This window comes from Ranitomeya imitator, chromosome 10, assembly GCF_032444005.1.
Source record: "Ranitomeya imitator isolate aRanImi1 chromosome 10, aRanImi1.pri, whole genome shotgun sequence".
Classification (NCBI taxonomy): Eukaryota; Metazoa; Chordata; class Amphibia; order Anura; family Dendrobatidae; genus Ranitomeya; species Ranitomeya imitator.
In genome coordinates this window covers 90499108-90514199 of record NC_091291.1, presented here as the reverse complement: position 1 = coordinate 90514199, position 15092 = coordinate 90499108, and the positions used below count along the sequence as shown (strand labels likewise).

Genomic DNA, 15092 nt, shown 5'->3' with positions numbered 1-15092 from the left:
ACAGCCATGAGTCTTCTTAGGAATGATGCAACAAGTTTTTCACACCTGGATTTGGGGATCATCTGCAATTCTTCCTTGCAAATCCTCTCCAGTTCCATCAGGTTGGATGGTGAACGTTGGTGGACAGCCATTTTCAGATCTCTCCAGAGGTGCTCAATTGGGTTTAGGTCAGGGCTCTGGCTGGGCCAGTCAAGAATGGTCACAGAGATGTTCCGAAGCCACTCCTTTGTTATTCTAGCTGTGTGCTTTGGGTCATTATTTCACTGTTGGGATTGTATTGGGCAGGTGATGAGCAGTGCCTGGTTTTCTACACACATACCGCTTAGAATTATCACCAAAAAGGTCTATCTTCATCTCATCAGATCAGAGAATATTATGTCTCATAGTCTGGGAGTCCTTCATGTGTTTTTTAGCAAACTCTATGCAGGATTTCATATGTCTTGCGCTGAGGAGAGGCTTCTGTCGGGCCACTCTGCCAAAAAGTCCCGACTGGTGGAGGGCTGCAGTGATAGTTGACTTTGTGGAACTTTCTCCCATCTCCCAACTGCATCTTTGGAGCTGAGCCACAGGCTCTCTCACCGAGGCTCTTCTCCCTTGATTGCTCAGTTTTGCTGGATGGCAAAGTCTAGGAAGACTTCTGGTGGTCCCAAACTTCTTCCATGTAAGGAATATGGAGGCCACTGTGCTCTTAAGAACCTTGAGTACTGCAGAAATTCTGTTGTAACCTTGGCCAGATCTGTACCTTGCCACAATTCTGTCTCTGAGCTTCTTGGCCAGTTCCTTTGACCTCATGATTCTCATTTGGTCTGGCATGCACTGTGAGCTGTGAGGTCTTATATAGACAGGTGTGTGCCTTTCCAAATCAAGTCCTATCAGTTTAATTAAGCACAGCTGGACTCCAATGAAGGAGTAGAACCACCTCAAGGAGGATCACAAGGAAATGGACAGCATGTAACTTAAATATGAGTGTCTGAGCAAAGGGTCTGAATACTTATGACCATGTGATATTTCAGTTCTTCTTTTTTATTAAATTTGCAAAAATTTCTACATTTCTGTTTTTTTACTGTCAAGATGGGGTGCAGAGCGTACATTAAAAAGAAAAAGAAGTCCCCCCCCTTTTGCTTCTGCTCACCGGACTCCATTGTATAATAAAGTATCGTGCGCCATAGACGGCGCACATCTCAGCCCAGGGAGCTTTCCTGGTGCTGTACAGCTTTCAAGACAGAACAGCCGGGCAGGTCCAGAGAAGCTCCCTCCACCTCTTCTGTGATGCGCTCATGACGGTGTCTGCAAAATGATGTTGCGTATGTGCACCACTCGCTAGAATACCAGAAGTGGAGCTGCGCTTACAGGGTATCATATAAGAGGCAAGTATGAAAAGCTTTTTTTTTTCTTTTAATAAATTGAATTAATTGGGTGTGGGGGGGGGGAGAAAATGATGATGAATTGAGGATGTAGGACAGAGAACAGTGAATGATAATGTATTGAGGTGGGGGAGTGCAAATAATGATGAATTGGGGTGGGGGACTTCAAATGATGAATTGCAGGTAGGAGGTGTGGAGAGCAAATGATAGTGATGAATTGAGGGTGAGGGAGTAAATGATGATGTATTGAGACTGGATGATTGGGGACAATAAATGATGATGAATTGGAAGTGGGGTCAGCAAAAAATGATATATTGAGGATGGAGAAGAGAAAATGGTGCTGTATTGAGTGTGGGGGAGAGCAAATGATGAATTAAGGGTGGGGGAGAGCAGTTGATGATGAATAGAGGGTGGGAGAGAGAGAGGACATAATAAAATGAATTGGGGTTGAGGATGTTATGTAAATATAATGAATCGGTGGAGCAGGAGGTGTAGAGCGGGGGGCCTTGATGATGCAGGGGTATGACTGGTAATGAATTGGGGGAAAGAGTACAAGTGCTAATTAAATTATGTATATTGGGTGGGGAAAGTGGCTATTTATAGTTAGTGGGGTCACAGTGGTGGATTACAAGTTCCATTTGGAATGGTAAGTTGCATAATAACCAAATGTATATTAATGGTAGGTGCATATCTGTATTCAGCTGCGTAGCGTAGAAGTTGGGGAAAAAGTGCGGAATGTGTACTGGAAGCAAGGCTCTAGATAACTGTTTGTTATTTTCTGTAGAGATAAGGCCTGGCCGGAAGAAGTGATGGCAGTCTGCGCTGGATTAAGAAGAAAAGCGAAGATAAATTACTTCAACTAGAGATGTCACCAGTGAGTCAGTGTATTACCTGTATACTTACACTATATACTATATACAGAACTAGAGACGTCACCGGTGAGTCAGTGTATTACCTGTATACTTACACTATATAATATATACAGAACTCCTGTGAATAATGGCACTGGTGGTCACTGGATTACCTGTACACTATATACAGAGCTCCTGTGTATTATGTCACTGGTGATTACTGTATTACCTGTACAATATATACAGAGCTCCTGTGAATGTCACTGGTGAGCCATTGTATTACCTGTACACTGACATTATACACTGTATACTATGTACAGAGCTCCTGTGATCTCCTGTGTATAATGTCACTGGTCATCACTGTATTATCTGTACATTGACACTATATACAGAGCTCCTTTGTATAATGTCGCTGGTGATCACTGCATTACCTGTAAACTATACACTATATACAGGACTCCTGCGTATAATCACTGGTGAGTCACTGTATTACCTGTACACTGACACTAAATACAGAGCTCCTGTGTATAATGTCACTGGTGATCACTGCATTACCTGTAAACTATACACTATATACAGAACTCCTGTGTATAATCACTGGTGAGTCACTGTATTACCTGTACACTGACACTATATACAGAGCTCCTGTGTATAATGTCACTGATGATCTCTGCATTACCTGTACACTGACATTATATACAGAACTTCTGTGTATAATGTCCTCAGCAATAACTGTATTACCTGGACTCTATATACTATATACAGAGCTCCTGTTTATAATGACACTAGTGATCCCTGATTCACCTGTACTCTGTATACAGAGCTACTTTGAGTAATGGCACTGGTAATCCCTGTATTATCTGTACACTGACACTGTATACTAGGTACAGATCTCCTGTGTATAATGTCACTGGTGATCACTGTATTACCTGTGCACTTACACTATATACAGAGCTCCTGTGTATTATGTCACTGGTGATTACTGTATTACCTGTAGACTATATACAGAACTCCTGTGAATAATGGCACTGTTGAGCCCTGTGTTATCTGTACACTGACATTATACGCAAAACAAAAGTTGATTGCTATGTGTGTGATATGGTGTTTGATGGGAACTGTTAATGTGTTATTGAAGAAGGCGATGTGCAGAAGTGGACTTTTTCCAAGAGTGGATGGCGGTACTGTGGAAGGTTTGAGGGGTGGAGATGATGCTGGGGCGGAGTCTGGACAAATTTTGCCAGTATGGGGCTCTGAAATTCCTGGTGGCAGCCCTGCCCACTTTGATACATGCTCATGCTCTCATACCAGCCTGTGAATGGCTCCACCAGGTTGACATCTCCATCACAACGCTTTACTTTCTATCAGGGGCATAGATTTAGGGGTTGCAAAAGTGTTTTAGTTGCACCTTTGCCTGGATGTCTGAAGACTACATAAGAATAAATCAGTGTTGCAAATACAGACGTTAGCTGGAGGTCATGTTGCAGATTATATTGGGGGCCCTTGGAGATGCAAGTTACCCTTCTGCGTTGTACGTTGACTTCATTTAGCATAAAATGAGCAAACTAAATCCCCCCATAAAACAACCCATTAGCTTTATGGGTGATGAAAAGCTCCCATTTTGAGGATCTCTATCAATTACAAGAGAAGACACCTCCTCTTAGGAAACCACTGCAGGAATGTGACAAGACATGGAATTTTAAAAATCTATTTTAATAGATTTACACGATACAAAGCTCTACGATAAACCTTTTCACCTCCTAGCATATATACTAATCTCTTCTTCATGGTATATGGAAGATTGATTATGTCTCATTTTTTCTGTGCAACAAGGAAAATATTAGCATAGGTATCAGTGATATGGGCAGATGATGCCTGATCAGAGATGTAATAAACCTCCAGATCCTTTATACGGTATCCAGCATCTGTGACAGCGTTTCTCACTGTCTGCTCATCCAATGGTAGACAAAAAAAAGTCTTCTCTCCCACCTTATAAAAAGAATCTCCAAGGACACCAATCAAGACCAAGTATCCACCAGGCTTCAAAAGGGTTGTGATATTTTTCAAAGAGCAGAAATATGCATCAGTATCTCTGCAGGCCGTTTCCAGGCATAGCGCTGTGATCAGGCAGTCCGCAAGGGGAATCTCTGCGGGATCTAGTGGATTACTCTTCGTTACATCACACTTCAAGACTTTATGGATTCTGGATCGTAATTTATTCTCTTTTTCCTCCCAATTATCTCTATATTAAAAAAGTGTTACAAAAAAAATTGAAGACCACAGCAAAACCAGATAAATCATTAATATTAGATCCCTGTCTACCCTGTTGAGCTAAATATATTTAATGTAGGTTTCTTTCAAAGGGAACCTGTCACCAAGGTTTTCCCATATAAAGTAGGGTCTGCACCTGTAAGCTAGAATGCATAAGTCCCCAATGCACACAAAACAGAGCTTTCATTATACTCAACTACAGGGCAGTCCGGTCCAAAAGGCGTCTCTGGTCTTGATCCGATGCCTCCTCTCGTTAGCGATTTCCATCCTCCTTCTTGATTCATGTAGATGATGTATCTTACGTCATCTACACCATGTTCGCCATCGCGCTCCTGCATAAGTGTTCTTCTCTCTGCCCTGCCGATGTAGTGAACATGCACCAGCACTCTTTGGCCTTTCCACGCACATGCGCATTATAGTACTTTGCCCTCGGCAGGGCAGAGAGAAGAATATATATGCAGGAGCACAATGGAAGACACTGTGTGCATGACGTGGGACCCCAAATCAAGACCAGAGGTGCCCATTGGACTGGACCAAGCAGTAGGTGAGTATAATGAAGGCTATAGTTTCTGTTATGCAGAGCACATTGGTAACTAGACTGGTGTACATGAGGGCGTACAGGTGCTGGCCCTACTTCATATGGGACCAACTTGGTGATAGCTTACCTTTAATTAAAATATATTATTAATGGAAACAATTAGCTATATAAAGGTCTTCTTCATGTTTAGAGATGTTCAGAAGTTCTCTAGGTGTTTATCTCAGACCATTATCACTTTTTCTATGTTGGAAAGTCTTCAACGTAAGAGTGTACATGGAATGAATGCAACTACAAATACAACTACTGATGCCAATAAAGGGGTTGTCCACTACTAGGACAACCCCTTCTTGATCTAAATGTTTTGCCTCAATTAAATTAAAAACAACCAATGCCCACTTCGGATGCTGGCTGCGTTCCATCGGTCTTGGCGCTCGCAGTCTCGGGGCTCTTGTGCGGTTGTTATGATACGTGATCTGGGCACCCAATTAGCGCTGTCATCACTGTCCCTGGATGTTTTTAACATGAAGAGGAAGTTAGAGATCAGCTGCAGCCCTTGCTTCATCTTCGTTTTCAAAGCGTCCGAAAGTAGAGACAGTGATGCCAGCGCTGATTGAGCGCCGGGGTCACGTGTCACAGCAACCACATGAGAGCCCCGGGAGCACGAGTGCCAAAACAGTTGAAACGACGACAGCACCGGAGGTGAGTTTGAGCTTTTTTATTTTATCGGGCTAACATTTAGATCAAGAGGGGGTTATCCTAGTAGAGGACAACGCCTTTAAAGATTTAGGGCCAAATTAGGTTGACCCATTCTTTTTCTCCATGTGTCATATGAACGAAAATAAGGCTACCACTCCGCATGGTTATCTTCCATTGAAGCGTAGGCCACAGGAACATCTTCAGAGATGCATTTGTGGGCCAGAATCTCATCAATATGCATCTTTTGTATGAGTATACTGTTAGTTCCTTTATGGGAATTGTTAAGAATCATTAGGTCCTAGATAATTAGATAAGAAATATTAAGTGTTGTAAATAAACAATCTACCTTTTGCCTTCCAGGTCACAAACAATCTTCACAATCTCTGACCAATCAAAGGTTCCTTGTTCTCTTTTCAACCATCTCTCCAGCTCTTGGCGATTAATATCTGTGAAGTCAGTGGCAATAATATGTGGAAAAGATTCACAGGCAGAGAGAAGATGGTAGATCGATGGTCCAGTTCCAATATCAACCAAAACATCTCCTTTGATACCTCCTAAAAAAGAGAAGAGTATTATAATGAATATTGGACATGACATATGTCATAAGTACCAATCAATGAATCATGTGATCTCTGTTGGTGTGTTTTTCTGTTCTGGAGTAAGAAGTTCTGTTTGATTACTCCTTAGTGCACGACGATAACTGGCATCAATAACTTGAGATGAATAGTCCATATTTAAAAGTCTCCTTTTCAGATTATTCGCCTGTAATTGAAAGTCTGTTATGGAAGAATAATTTCTTCTTAGCCTCAAAAATTGTCCCTTAGGGATACCTTTTTTGAGGCTTGTGTGGTGATGACTTCCCCACCTTAAGAGGCTGTTAAGGAACCCTAATCTTTCTTAGATGTCAAGAAATGCAATCTTGTCCCCACCCACCTCACATGTGAACATAAGGCTGAGGTGGTTGACATTCAGATGTGCCAGAAATTGTTCAAAAGAATTACTATCCTCCGATCACAGGATGAGGATGTCATCAATGTACCATCTCCAAAATTGTATGTGGGGACACCATGTGACATCCTCGAACCTGGAACACCACTGCATCCACCCACCAGCTCATGAGCAAGTTGGCATATGTGGGGCACATAGACTCCCCATCGCTGTGCCCCTGAGCTGATTGTAGTACCTGCCGTCAAAGTAATTATGACCAAGAACAAAATTCAGGAAATCCACTGAGAACCTGTTGTGTGATGTCAGGTGGGTCGCCCTAGTGCTGAGATAATATTGCACAGCCTAAATCCCTTTCACATGTGGAATGCTGTTGTACAATGACTCTACATCAATTCATGTGAGAATTGTCCCAGGTTCAAGATGAATATCCTGTCTTTTGGTGAGATGATTGGTTGTGTCCCTGATGAAAGAGGGTAGGGCTATCACAAATAACTGTTACCAACTAATGTGCAAAAGGGTGCATTGCTTAATAAATTAGACACTTCTGTTACCCAGCATGTGCTGCCACCAGAAATGTACACCATTCGCAGCCTGGGAACATTCCCGAAGTAAGTTACAACACTTTAGTGGTGTTACTTATGATGCGTTTGACAGACGGGCATGACCACATCCTGTTCCGCTCCTGCTACGCCCATATTGGCTGGCATGTAAATGCCAAAAGTTGCACCTTTTTTGCACAACTTCTGAGTTGTGCAAAAATATTGCAATTTATTGAGGTGTTTACTCCAGATTTCTGCCTTAAATACCTTATAGAATCACCCATAACGTTTTTTTCTCATGAAAGATTGTTTAGTTGTATGAGAAACTAATTAGCTGTTTCACAAGTACTGCTTTATGGTTTATTTGTTCTTGTCCTGCTTATGCAAAGTAAATATATTGCTGTGCACCTGTCTCGGCTCGGCAGTGCTTCGCCACCTTCCCGTATGGCTGCCGCCGTCTGCTATGCTCCACATTGGGTTTTCCAAGTGGACTGGCGTGCTTCCATCACATCATTTGTGTTTAGGTATTAAGACTCCTAGTCCTGTGTTCTGTTTGTGCTGCTCCTCTATCAGATCCTGGTCTGCATCTGCCTTGTGAACTTGCAGTCCTGCTGTCTTATTGCTGTTGGACTTTCCTGCATCCTCTCTGCACCTGCCCTCCTGTGATCTCCAGTGTTCCAAGACCTCGCTCCACACATGCCTTCATCCCTGATAAACAAATGCCTGGGGTCCATGTGCCCACCCAGACCTGAGGCTTAATGGATCCACCTCACTAGGTGATCCTATAATATATAGTATGCTATAATATTGGCTAAGAAGAAGAGGGACATCATCATATGACCAGGAAAAGCCTGACACTGACGTAGAAGGGTACACTGAAACGCCAGAATGTTGCACCACAGGCTTGTTAGAAGAAGGGACAGAGAGAAGCTGATAATGAGTAGTTGAGCACAAAGGGCCAGTCTTCAGATCATCAGCATGTGGTGTCAGGAGAACTTGCAGTTGGTCCATATTAAGAGTGGTTTGTACATTTGAAGAGTGACGGTGATCTGGAGGCCAGGCTGGTATACTGGGGTAATTGCGATGAACTGGAAGCTGAAGTGTCTTATCTATTACAGGACAGAAGCCGTGGACTGTCACGCAGGTTCTGTGGAGGCACTGCTCAATGGATCACCTTGTGTTCTTCAGGAAACCCATTGGGTAAAATTTTAACCTTAATATCACATAGCAAAGGTTGGAAAGTGTAACAAAGAGCAAATAATGAGCTGACCTCATGAGATAGTAGGGTAGTCTAGATGCAAAAGAGAGCAGCTTGTGGAACTCTTTGAAATCTGCTGCTGAAGGGTGTGCGCTCAACTGCTTTTTCAGTCTGTGGTGAGGCCAGTTCTGGGGAATCCGCTGGGGCTGTAAAAGACTTCAGGGAAGGAAGAAGTCAAGGTGGGTTGAGTGGTGTTCAATTCACATTGGGGTTAAAGGGAACCTGTCACCCCCAAAATCGAAGGTGAGCTAAGCCCACCAGCATCAGGGGCTTATCTACAGCATTCTGTAATGCTATAGATAAGCCCCGATGCAACCTGAAAGATGAGAAAAAGAGGTTAGATCACACAGGGGCGTTCCCGCTGCGGTCTGGTCAGGTGGGTGTCGCAGTCCGGTCCAGCGCCTCCCATCTTCTTATGATGACGTCCTCTTCTTGTCTTCATGCCGCGGCTCCGGCGCAAGCGTACTTTGTCTGCCCTGTTGAGGGCAGAGCAAAGTACTGCAGTGCGCAGGCGCCGGGAAAAGTCAGAGAAGCCCAGCACCTACGCACTGCAGTACTTTGCTCTGCCCTCAACAGGGCAGACAAAGTACGCCGGAGCTGGAGCATGAAGACAAGAGGACATCATCGTAAGTAAATGGAGGCCCCAGACCGGACCGCGACGCCCATTGGATCGGACCGCCCGCCCAAGTGAGTATAATCTAACCTCTTTTTCTCATCTTTCAGGATACATTGGGGGCTTATCTACAGCATTCCAGAATGCTGTAGATAAGCCCCTGATGCCGGTGGGCTTAGCTCACCTTCAATTTTGGGGGTGGCAGGTTCCCTTTAAGATGGATTAGTGAATGGGGTTGCTTGGATTAGTGAATAGTGTTTAGCAGGGAGTTGGCTGATCCGAGGTCTGCAGTATGACCTGCTTGGATTAGCACTGTGCTGTAATGAACTTTATGGTAGTGTAATGTGGGTGTCTGGATGCAACGCACAGATGCACGAGGCAGAAACATTCCGGGATCATTATAGTTTTATTTATATACAGTGACTTCATGTGCATCTGGACAATTAGTGTTGGTAACTAGGCAGATTAACATTTAAACAAAGATAACAAACTTCGAAAAGGAAAGTAAGTTTCTCTCTAACATTAATGTTCTGTTCACAACAGAAACTCTGGAAATCTGGCCCTAACGGGGGTCACCGGGTTTTCCCATTAAAGCTGGGTTCACATTGCGTTCTGTGCCTGTTAAATGGACTACGTTACACCGCGGCATAATGCGGCGTAATGTAGTCTGTTAACGCCGCCATTGAAAGCAATGTCGGACGCATCGCTAGCGCATGCCCACAATGGGCGTGCGCTAGGGATGTGCCGTCATTGAGTGACGGACCCTGCGACGCGGGCTGCAGCATTTCCGGGTCCGTCACCACTAGCGCAGATAGAGCTAGCAGGTGCTCTATGTGCGCTAGCGCGCTGCAAAACCGGCACTTGCGTTAACAGCAGCCCGTTAACGTATGTGTTGAACGGGCTGCTGTTAACGCAATGTGAACCCAGCCTAAGCCGCAAGTCTTCCTCTGATGTAGTCTATCAAAGCCCGTTGACCTTCCCATGCACCAACCGGCCCCCTCCCAACTTGAGAGCCTAATGTCAGCCGACCCTGGTACTGTAGAGCATAGGTGTTGACGGATCACATGCACTGTTCTTTCGCAGGCATGTCCCTCCTGTTAGAGTCTCCTCTTGGATCTTCTTGGCTTGACGGTTCACAGAAGTCTGTCAAGAGTGGAACAGGCCTCGGCTCTTGACGGGTGATGTCTGGTCTCTTGATTTTTACTGGCATGTCCCGACTAGTGGAGATGGAACTTGGAGTCCTCCTGTGTGGAATCCAGGCCTTGTCAGGCAATGGCTGACACTTGGATGTTATAGACTTTCCGCTGAGGCCTGTTACGTTGGCCTCAGCGACATCCCTGGAGTGCGCCTGCTCCACTCTCTTCTCTGTCAACAAATCTGCCTGCGGTTTGGTGAGCAGGGCTTTTATATCAAGAAAGGTCTTCCTGTGTGTCACCTGATCAGGTTCAGCACACAAAGTCATTCCCCTGCAAATATTTCAGCACAATTTATTTCCGCTTGATTTTGCCTGGCCAGCAGATGTACAGTGTTCATTTTAGGACATGGTCACAAATCAAAGTCAAATATCAGAAATTCTCTGTCTGATACCTCATTCTGATACTTGACTCTTATACCCGACTTTCACACATGGTCACAAATCAAAGTCAAACATCAGAAATAACATCAGAAATGCTCTGTCTGATACTTGACTCTGATACCTAACTCTGATACTTGACTCTGATACCTGAGTCTGATACCTAACTCTGATACTTGACTCTGATACCTAACTCTGATACTTGACTCTGATACCTGAGTCTGATACCTGAGTCTGATACCTAAAGGTACCGTCACACTAGACGATATCGCTAGCGATCCGTGACGTTGCAGCGTCCTCGCTAGCGATATCGTCCAGTGTGACAGGCAGCAGCGATCAGGCCCCTGCTGTGATGTCGCTGGTCGGGGAAGAAAGTCCAGAACTTTATTTCGTCGCTGGACTCCCCGTAGACATCGCTGAATCGGCGTGTGTGACACCGATTCAGCGATGTCTTCGCTGGTAACCAGGGTAAACATCGGGTTACTAAGCGCAGGGCCGCGCTTAGTAACCCGATGTTTACCCTGGTTACCATTGTTAAAGTAAAAAAACAACCACTACATACTTACCTACCGCTGTCTGTCCTCGGCGCTCTGCTTCTCTGCTCTGGCTGTGAGCGCCGGGTAGCCGGAAAGCAGAGCGGTGACGTCACCACTCTGCTTTCCGGCCGCTGTGCTCACAGCCAGTACAGAGAAGCACAGCGCCGAGGACAGACAGCGGTAGGTAAGTATGTACTGTTTGTTTTTTTACTTTTAGGATGGTAACCAGGGTAAACATCGGGTTACTAAGCGCGGCCCTGCGCTTAGTAACCCGATGTTTACCCTGGTTACCGGCATCGTTGGTCGCTGGAGAGCTGTCTGTGTGACAGCTCTCCAGCGACCAAACAGCGACGCTGCAGCGATCCAGATCGTTGTCGGTATCGCTGCAGCGTCGCTTAGTGTGACGGTACCTTAACTCTGATACTTGACTCTGATACCTAACTCTGATACCTGAGTCTGATACCTGATACCTAACTCTGAGATGGCAGTCTCTCATTAATGGCACGTCCTTCAAGAGTTCTTCAGGGACTTCACTGCTTCTTATTACTGTAGCATAGTAGGTAAGGGTCAGTTAAGGTAGGTCTCTTACAAGTAGGGCCAGGAATAGAGCAGGAAATTTCAATAAGTAACTCAAAAAGGTCTTGTGCCTTATATGAGATTTACGACTATCCAGCTTGTTGTGCCGAAGTTTGTAAAGGAAAAAAAATTATTTTTTTTTTCAATTAACTTGTCTGTAACTGTTTCTTTACAAGAATTCCACTTGACCGCACCCTTACAAGCATAGTGCATATCCCTACATATAGGAAATTGTACATATATAATTGCATACCAGAGGATGCCCAAGTATACCAGAACAGTGTATATCATTATATGCAAAAAGATATCAGCTGTGCCCATACATTAATGTATACCAGAAAATACCTGTCTTACAAAAGCTCCACGCACATCATAATAAACCAGGAGAAGCCAAGGCTATACCTGAATAATCCATATCACTATATGCAATAAGTTATATTACTGATACCAGCTGGGTGTATATATGTGTGTATTTGTGATATCGGCATGGTCCATATTCAGGTACGGACTGGGGCTGAAATTCAGCCCTGGCATTTGCAATCACACAGGCCCATGGTGTCCCCGTCCCCAAGCACCAGATGGGATATATTACTAATATTACCCTGGATGGAGAACAGGGAGATTTACTACAAGACCAAGGTTATCAATATGTCTATCAGTGCCCACCGACATGTAATGAATAACTAGAGCGGGTCCATTTGCAATTTCTAAAGTACAATTGAGAGGTAGAATTAGTCTAACCTTAGGCAGAATTGAACTAAGGACCCAATTGTTGAAAGGTAATTGAGCTAACCACTGAGCCACCATAGAATTACCTGTTGGCTAGGTCATCAATATGCCTATCAGTGCCCACCGACAGGTCATGAAAAGGAAGAGCAGGTTCCGTTGTGGTCACGGATTTCATTTTCTGAGATGTGTCTGAGAGGAGGAATCTCATTGTTCTTGGTCAGAGCTGAACCAATGAAAACAGCAACAAGAAAAAGCAACAGTGTTAGCATGCTGCCCCATGGGTGCTTAACCACCAGCAACAGCAGGCTGTGCACCGATCTATGAGATGGGAACAAAAAGCTTTTAGTCTGTGGTCTCAGACAGGAGACCGGCGAGGGCGGCCGTTCAATGTGGGCTATTTCTGACACATCCACGTACTAGAAAACATCACGTAATAATCTCCATGACACTGTCTCCAGAGCTCAGTGCACAAGTGTCCTAGATCCATCCCATTCTTGAAAGGAGTAGAGGTACACGGGCTTATCCTCCACTGCATTCATTGTCTAGGGGACTGTCTGGAAATAATGGAGCTCTACATTCGCCGATGGTCCCATAAAAAAATGAATGGAGCAGAATATGAGCAGCTCCACTTCCAAAGACATCCTGATAGGATGTGAGTCCTGATGGGGCAATAATGTCTGCAAAGTGAGACCATTCTTATGAAGCATAATAAATAAGCATATTGATTGTACAGCACTTTACAGATATCACTGCACCCATCAGGGGTCATATCTACTACAGGTCAGTCTTCAGAACATGGGAGGAAACCCACACAGTCACACAATCAGGGCTGTGGATTCGGTAAGCCAAACCTCAGACTCCTCAATTTCCATGACACCGACTCCACGACTCCGACTTCCTCATACTGGGCTCATGTTCCTCCTTCACAGATTACGTAAAATCTGACCTAATTATTTTAAGGCTAGAGAACGACCTCTCTACACTAATTTGGGTTGGTGGCAAAGCAGTAACCTCATGGGTATAAAGGATTTGCCTCGTGCACAGTCACTTTTGATGAATGATTGAACTCTTCTACTTTGAGAGCAAGTGAAACTTTTGCTGAAATATTGTCAATCTGTTTTCTAACGGCAGCAGCAGCACTGGCAGGACCTGAGTCCTCTTGCTCTTGGCTGTCCTGTAGCCCACTCATCTTAACTGCTACCTCAATCAGAGCTTCTTTTTCTTTAGTGAGCTGTACGATACGATGACTCGGGTCCACATAAACAGCTGCCAGAAGAATTTTATTTTCTATTAGCAGTGTCTCTTTCCGTTTCATTGAAGCAGCAATGCCATCTGCGATTAAACCTCCTCTTTGGGACAGACAAAACAAGTTCTTCCACTCTTTTCATAAAAATGCCAGGAGTTAAATCAGCAACTTGTAACTTTTAAGTCACTGTAAATGGGTGATGAAGCAATCCCATCAATTCAGCCACCTGTGTCCATTGACCTTCATGTAGTTTTACCTGAGGGTTGGTCACATCTACAAGCAGGTACAGACTGCGGCTGAAATTCAGCCCTGGCATTTTAAATCACACAGGGCCATGTTGTCCCCATCCCCAAGCACCAGATGGGATTATATTACTAATATTACCATGGATGGAGGAAAGCAAGATTTCCTACAAGACCAATATTTCTAATAATGGCCTGCTGGGCTAAGTTACTGAGTCAGCAACTTTGTGCTCCATCACAGCTCTTAACAGTATGAGTGTCTTGAGAACACAGATTCTGCTAATAACGTAGCAGACAAGGCAGCCCATGACCAGACAGGCCCTTCTGGAATTTACCAGAATTGCGAGATGGCTAGTCAGGCCCTGTCCATATTGCTATACGCAGGGCAATATATCACCTATACCAGTTGTACAAATATAATTGTAGACCATTAGATGCCCATGGTATACTGGCATGGTCTATATCACAAGAGGTGCACTTGCCTGGTCCAAATGTCTCAAAGCACTTTCTCAGGCGAAATGTTAGAATGTCGTCTCTTCCAGATCCCAGACTACAAAAGGAGGCCAGGTACGATTTGGGGTCAAAGCTGGACTGATAAATTTCCCCTCCCGTAAAATCCATCTTGTGTCACAAGACTGATATTGTCTGTAGTCAGTTATAAAATAAGGAACGAACAGAATCCTGACCGAAGCTGGAGCTTCCATTATTAATGGTTAACGTGGTTCTCTGTTATACATTAGTGTATTTAGTAACTGCAACCTAAAATCTTCAGGATTAGTCATTATCCAAGTGACCGGCCATGAACTGCAAATCTTTGTAACTCCTTGTCCTATGAAATGTGCTGTCAGAGGAGTAAAATACTGTCTTGTCCACATGTGATTATCTATTATCTACTGTATCTATCCGTCTATTATCTATCTTCTATCTATCCGTCTATTATCTATCTATCTTCTATGTATTATCTATCTTCTATTATCTATCTTCTATCTATCCATCTATTATCTATATATCATCTATTTATCTTCTATCTATTATCTATCTATCTTCATTCTATCTTCCATCTATTATCTATTATATATCTATCTATTATATATTATCTATCTATTGTTATCTAT

General features: G+C 44.0%; 1 protein-coding gene across 1 annotated transcript; it reads right to left on the bottom strand.

Moving 5' to 3' along the window:
- Positions 1-3906: 3906 nt before the first annotated feature.
- On the bottom strand, positions 3907-14641 carry LOC138650950 (indolethylamine N-methyltransferase-like). The gene is made up of 3 exons (XM_069740838.1): positions 14460-14641; positions 6064-6271; positions 3907-4454 (listed from the first exon to the last, which is right to left on the bottom strand). Exons 1-3 carry the CDS (start codon positions 14596-14598, stop codon positions 4025-4027), a joined length of 777 nt encoding a protein of 258 aa, XP_069596939.1. The 5' UTR covers positions 14599-14641; the 3' UTR covers positions 3907-4024.
- Positions 14642-15092: the final 451 nt, after the last annotated feature.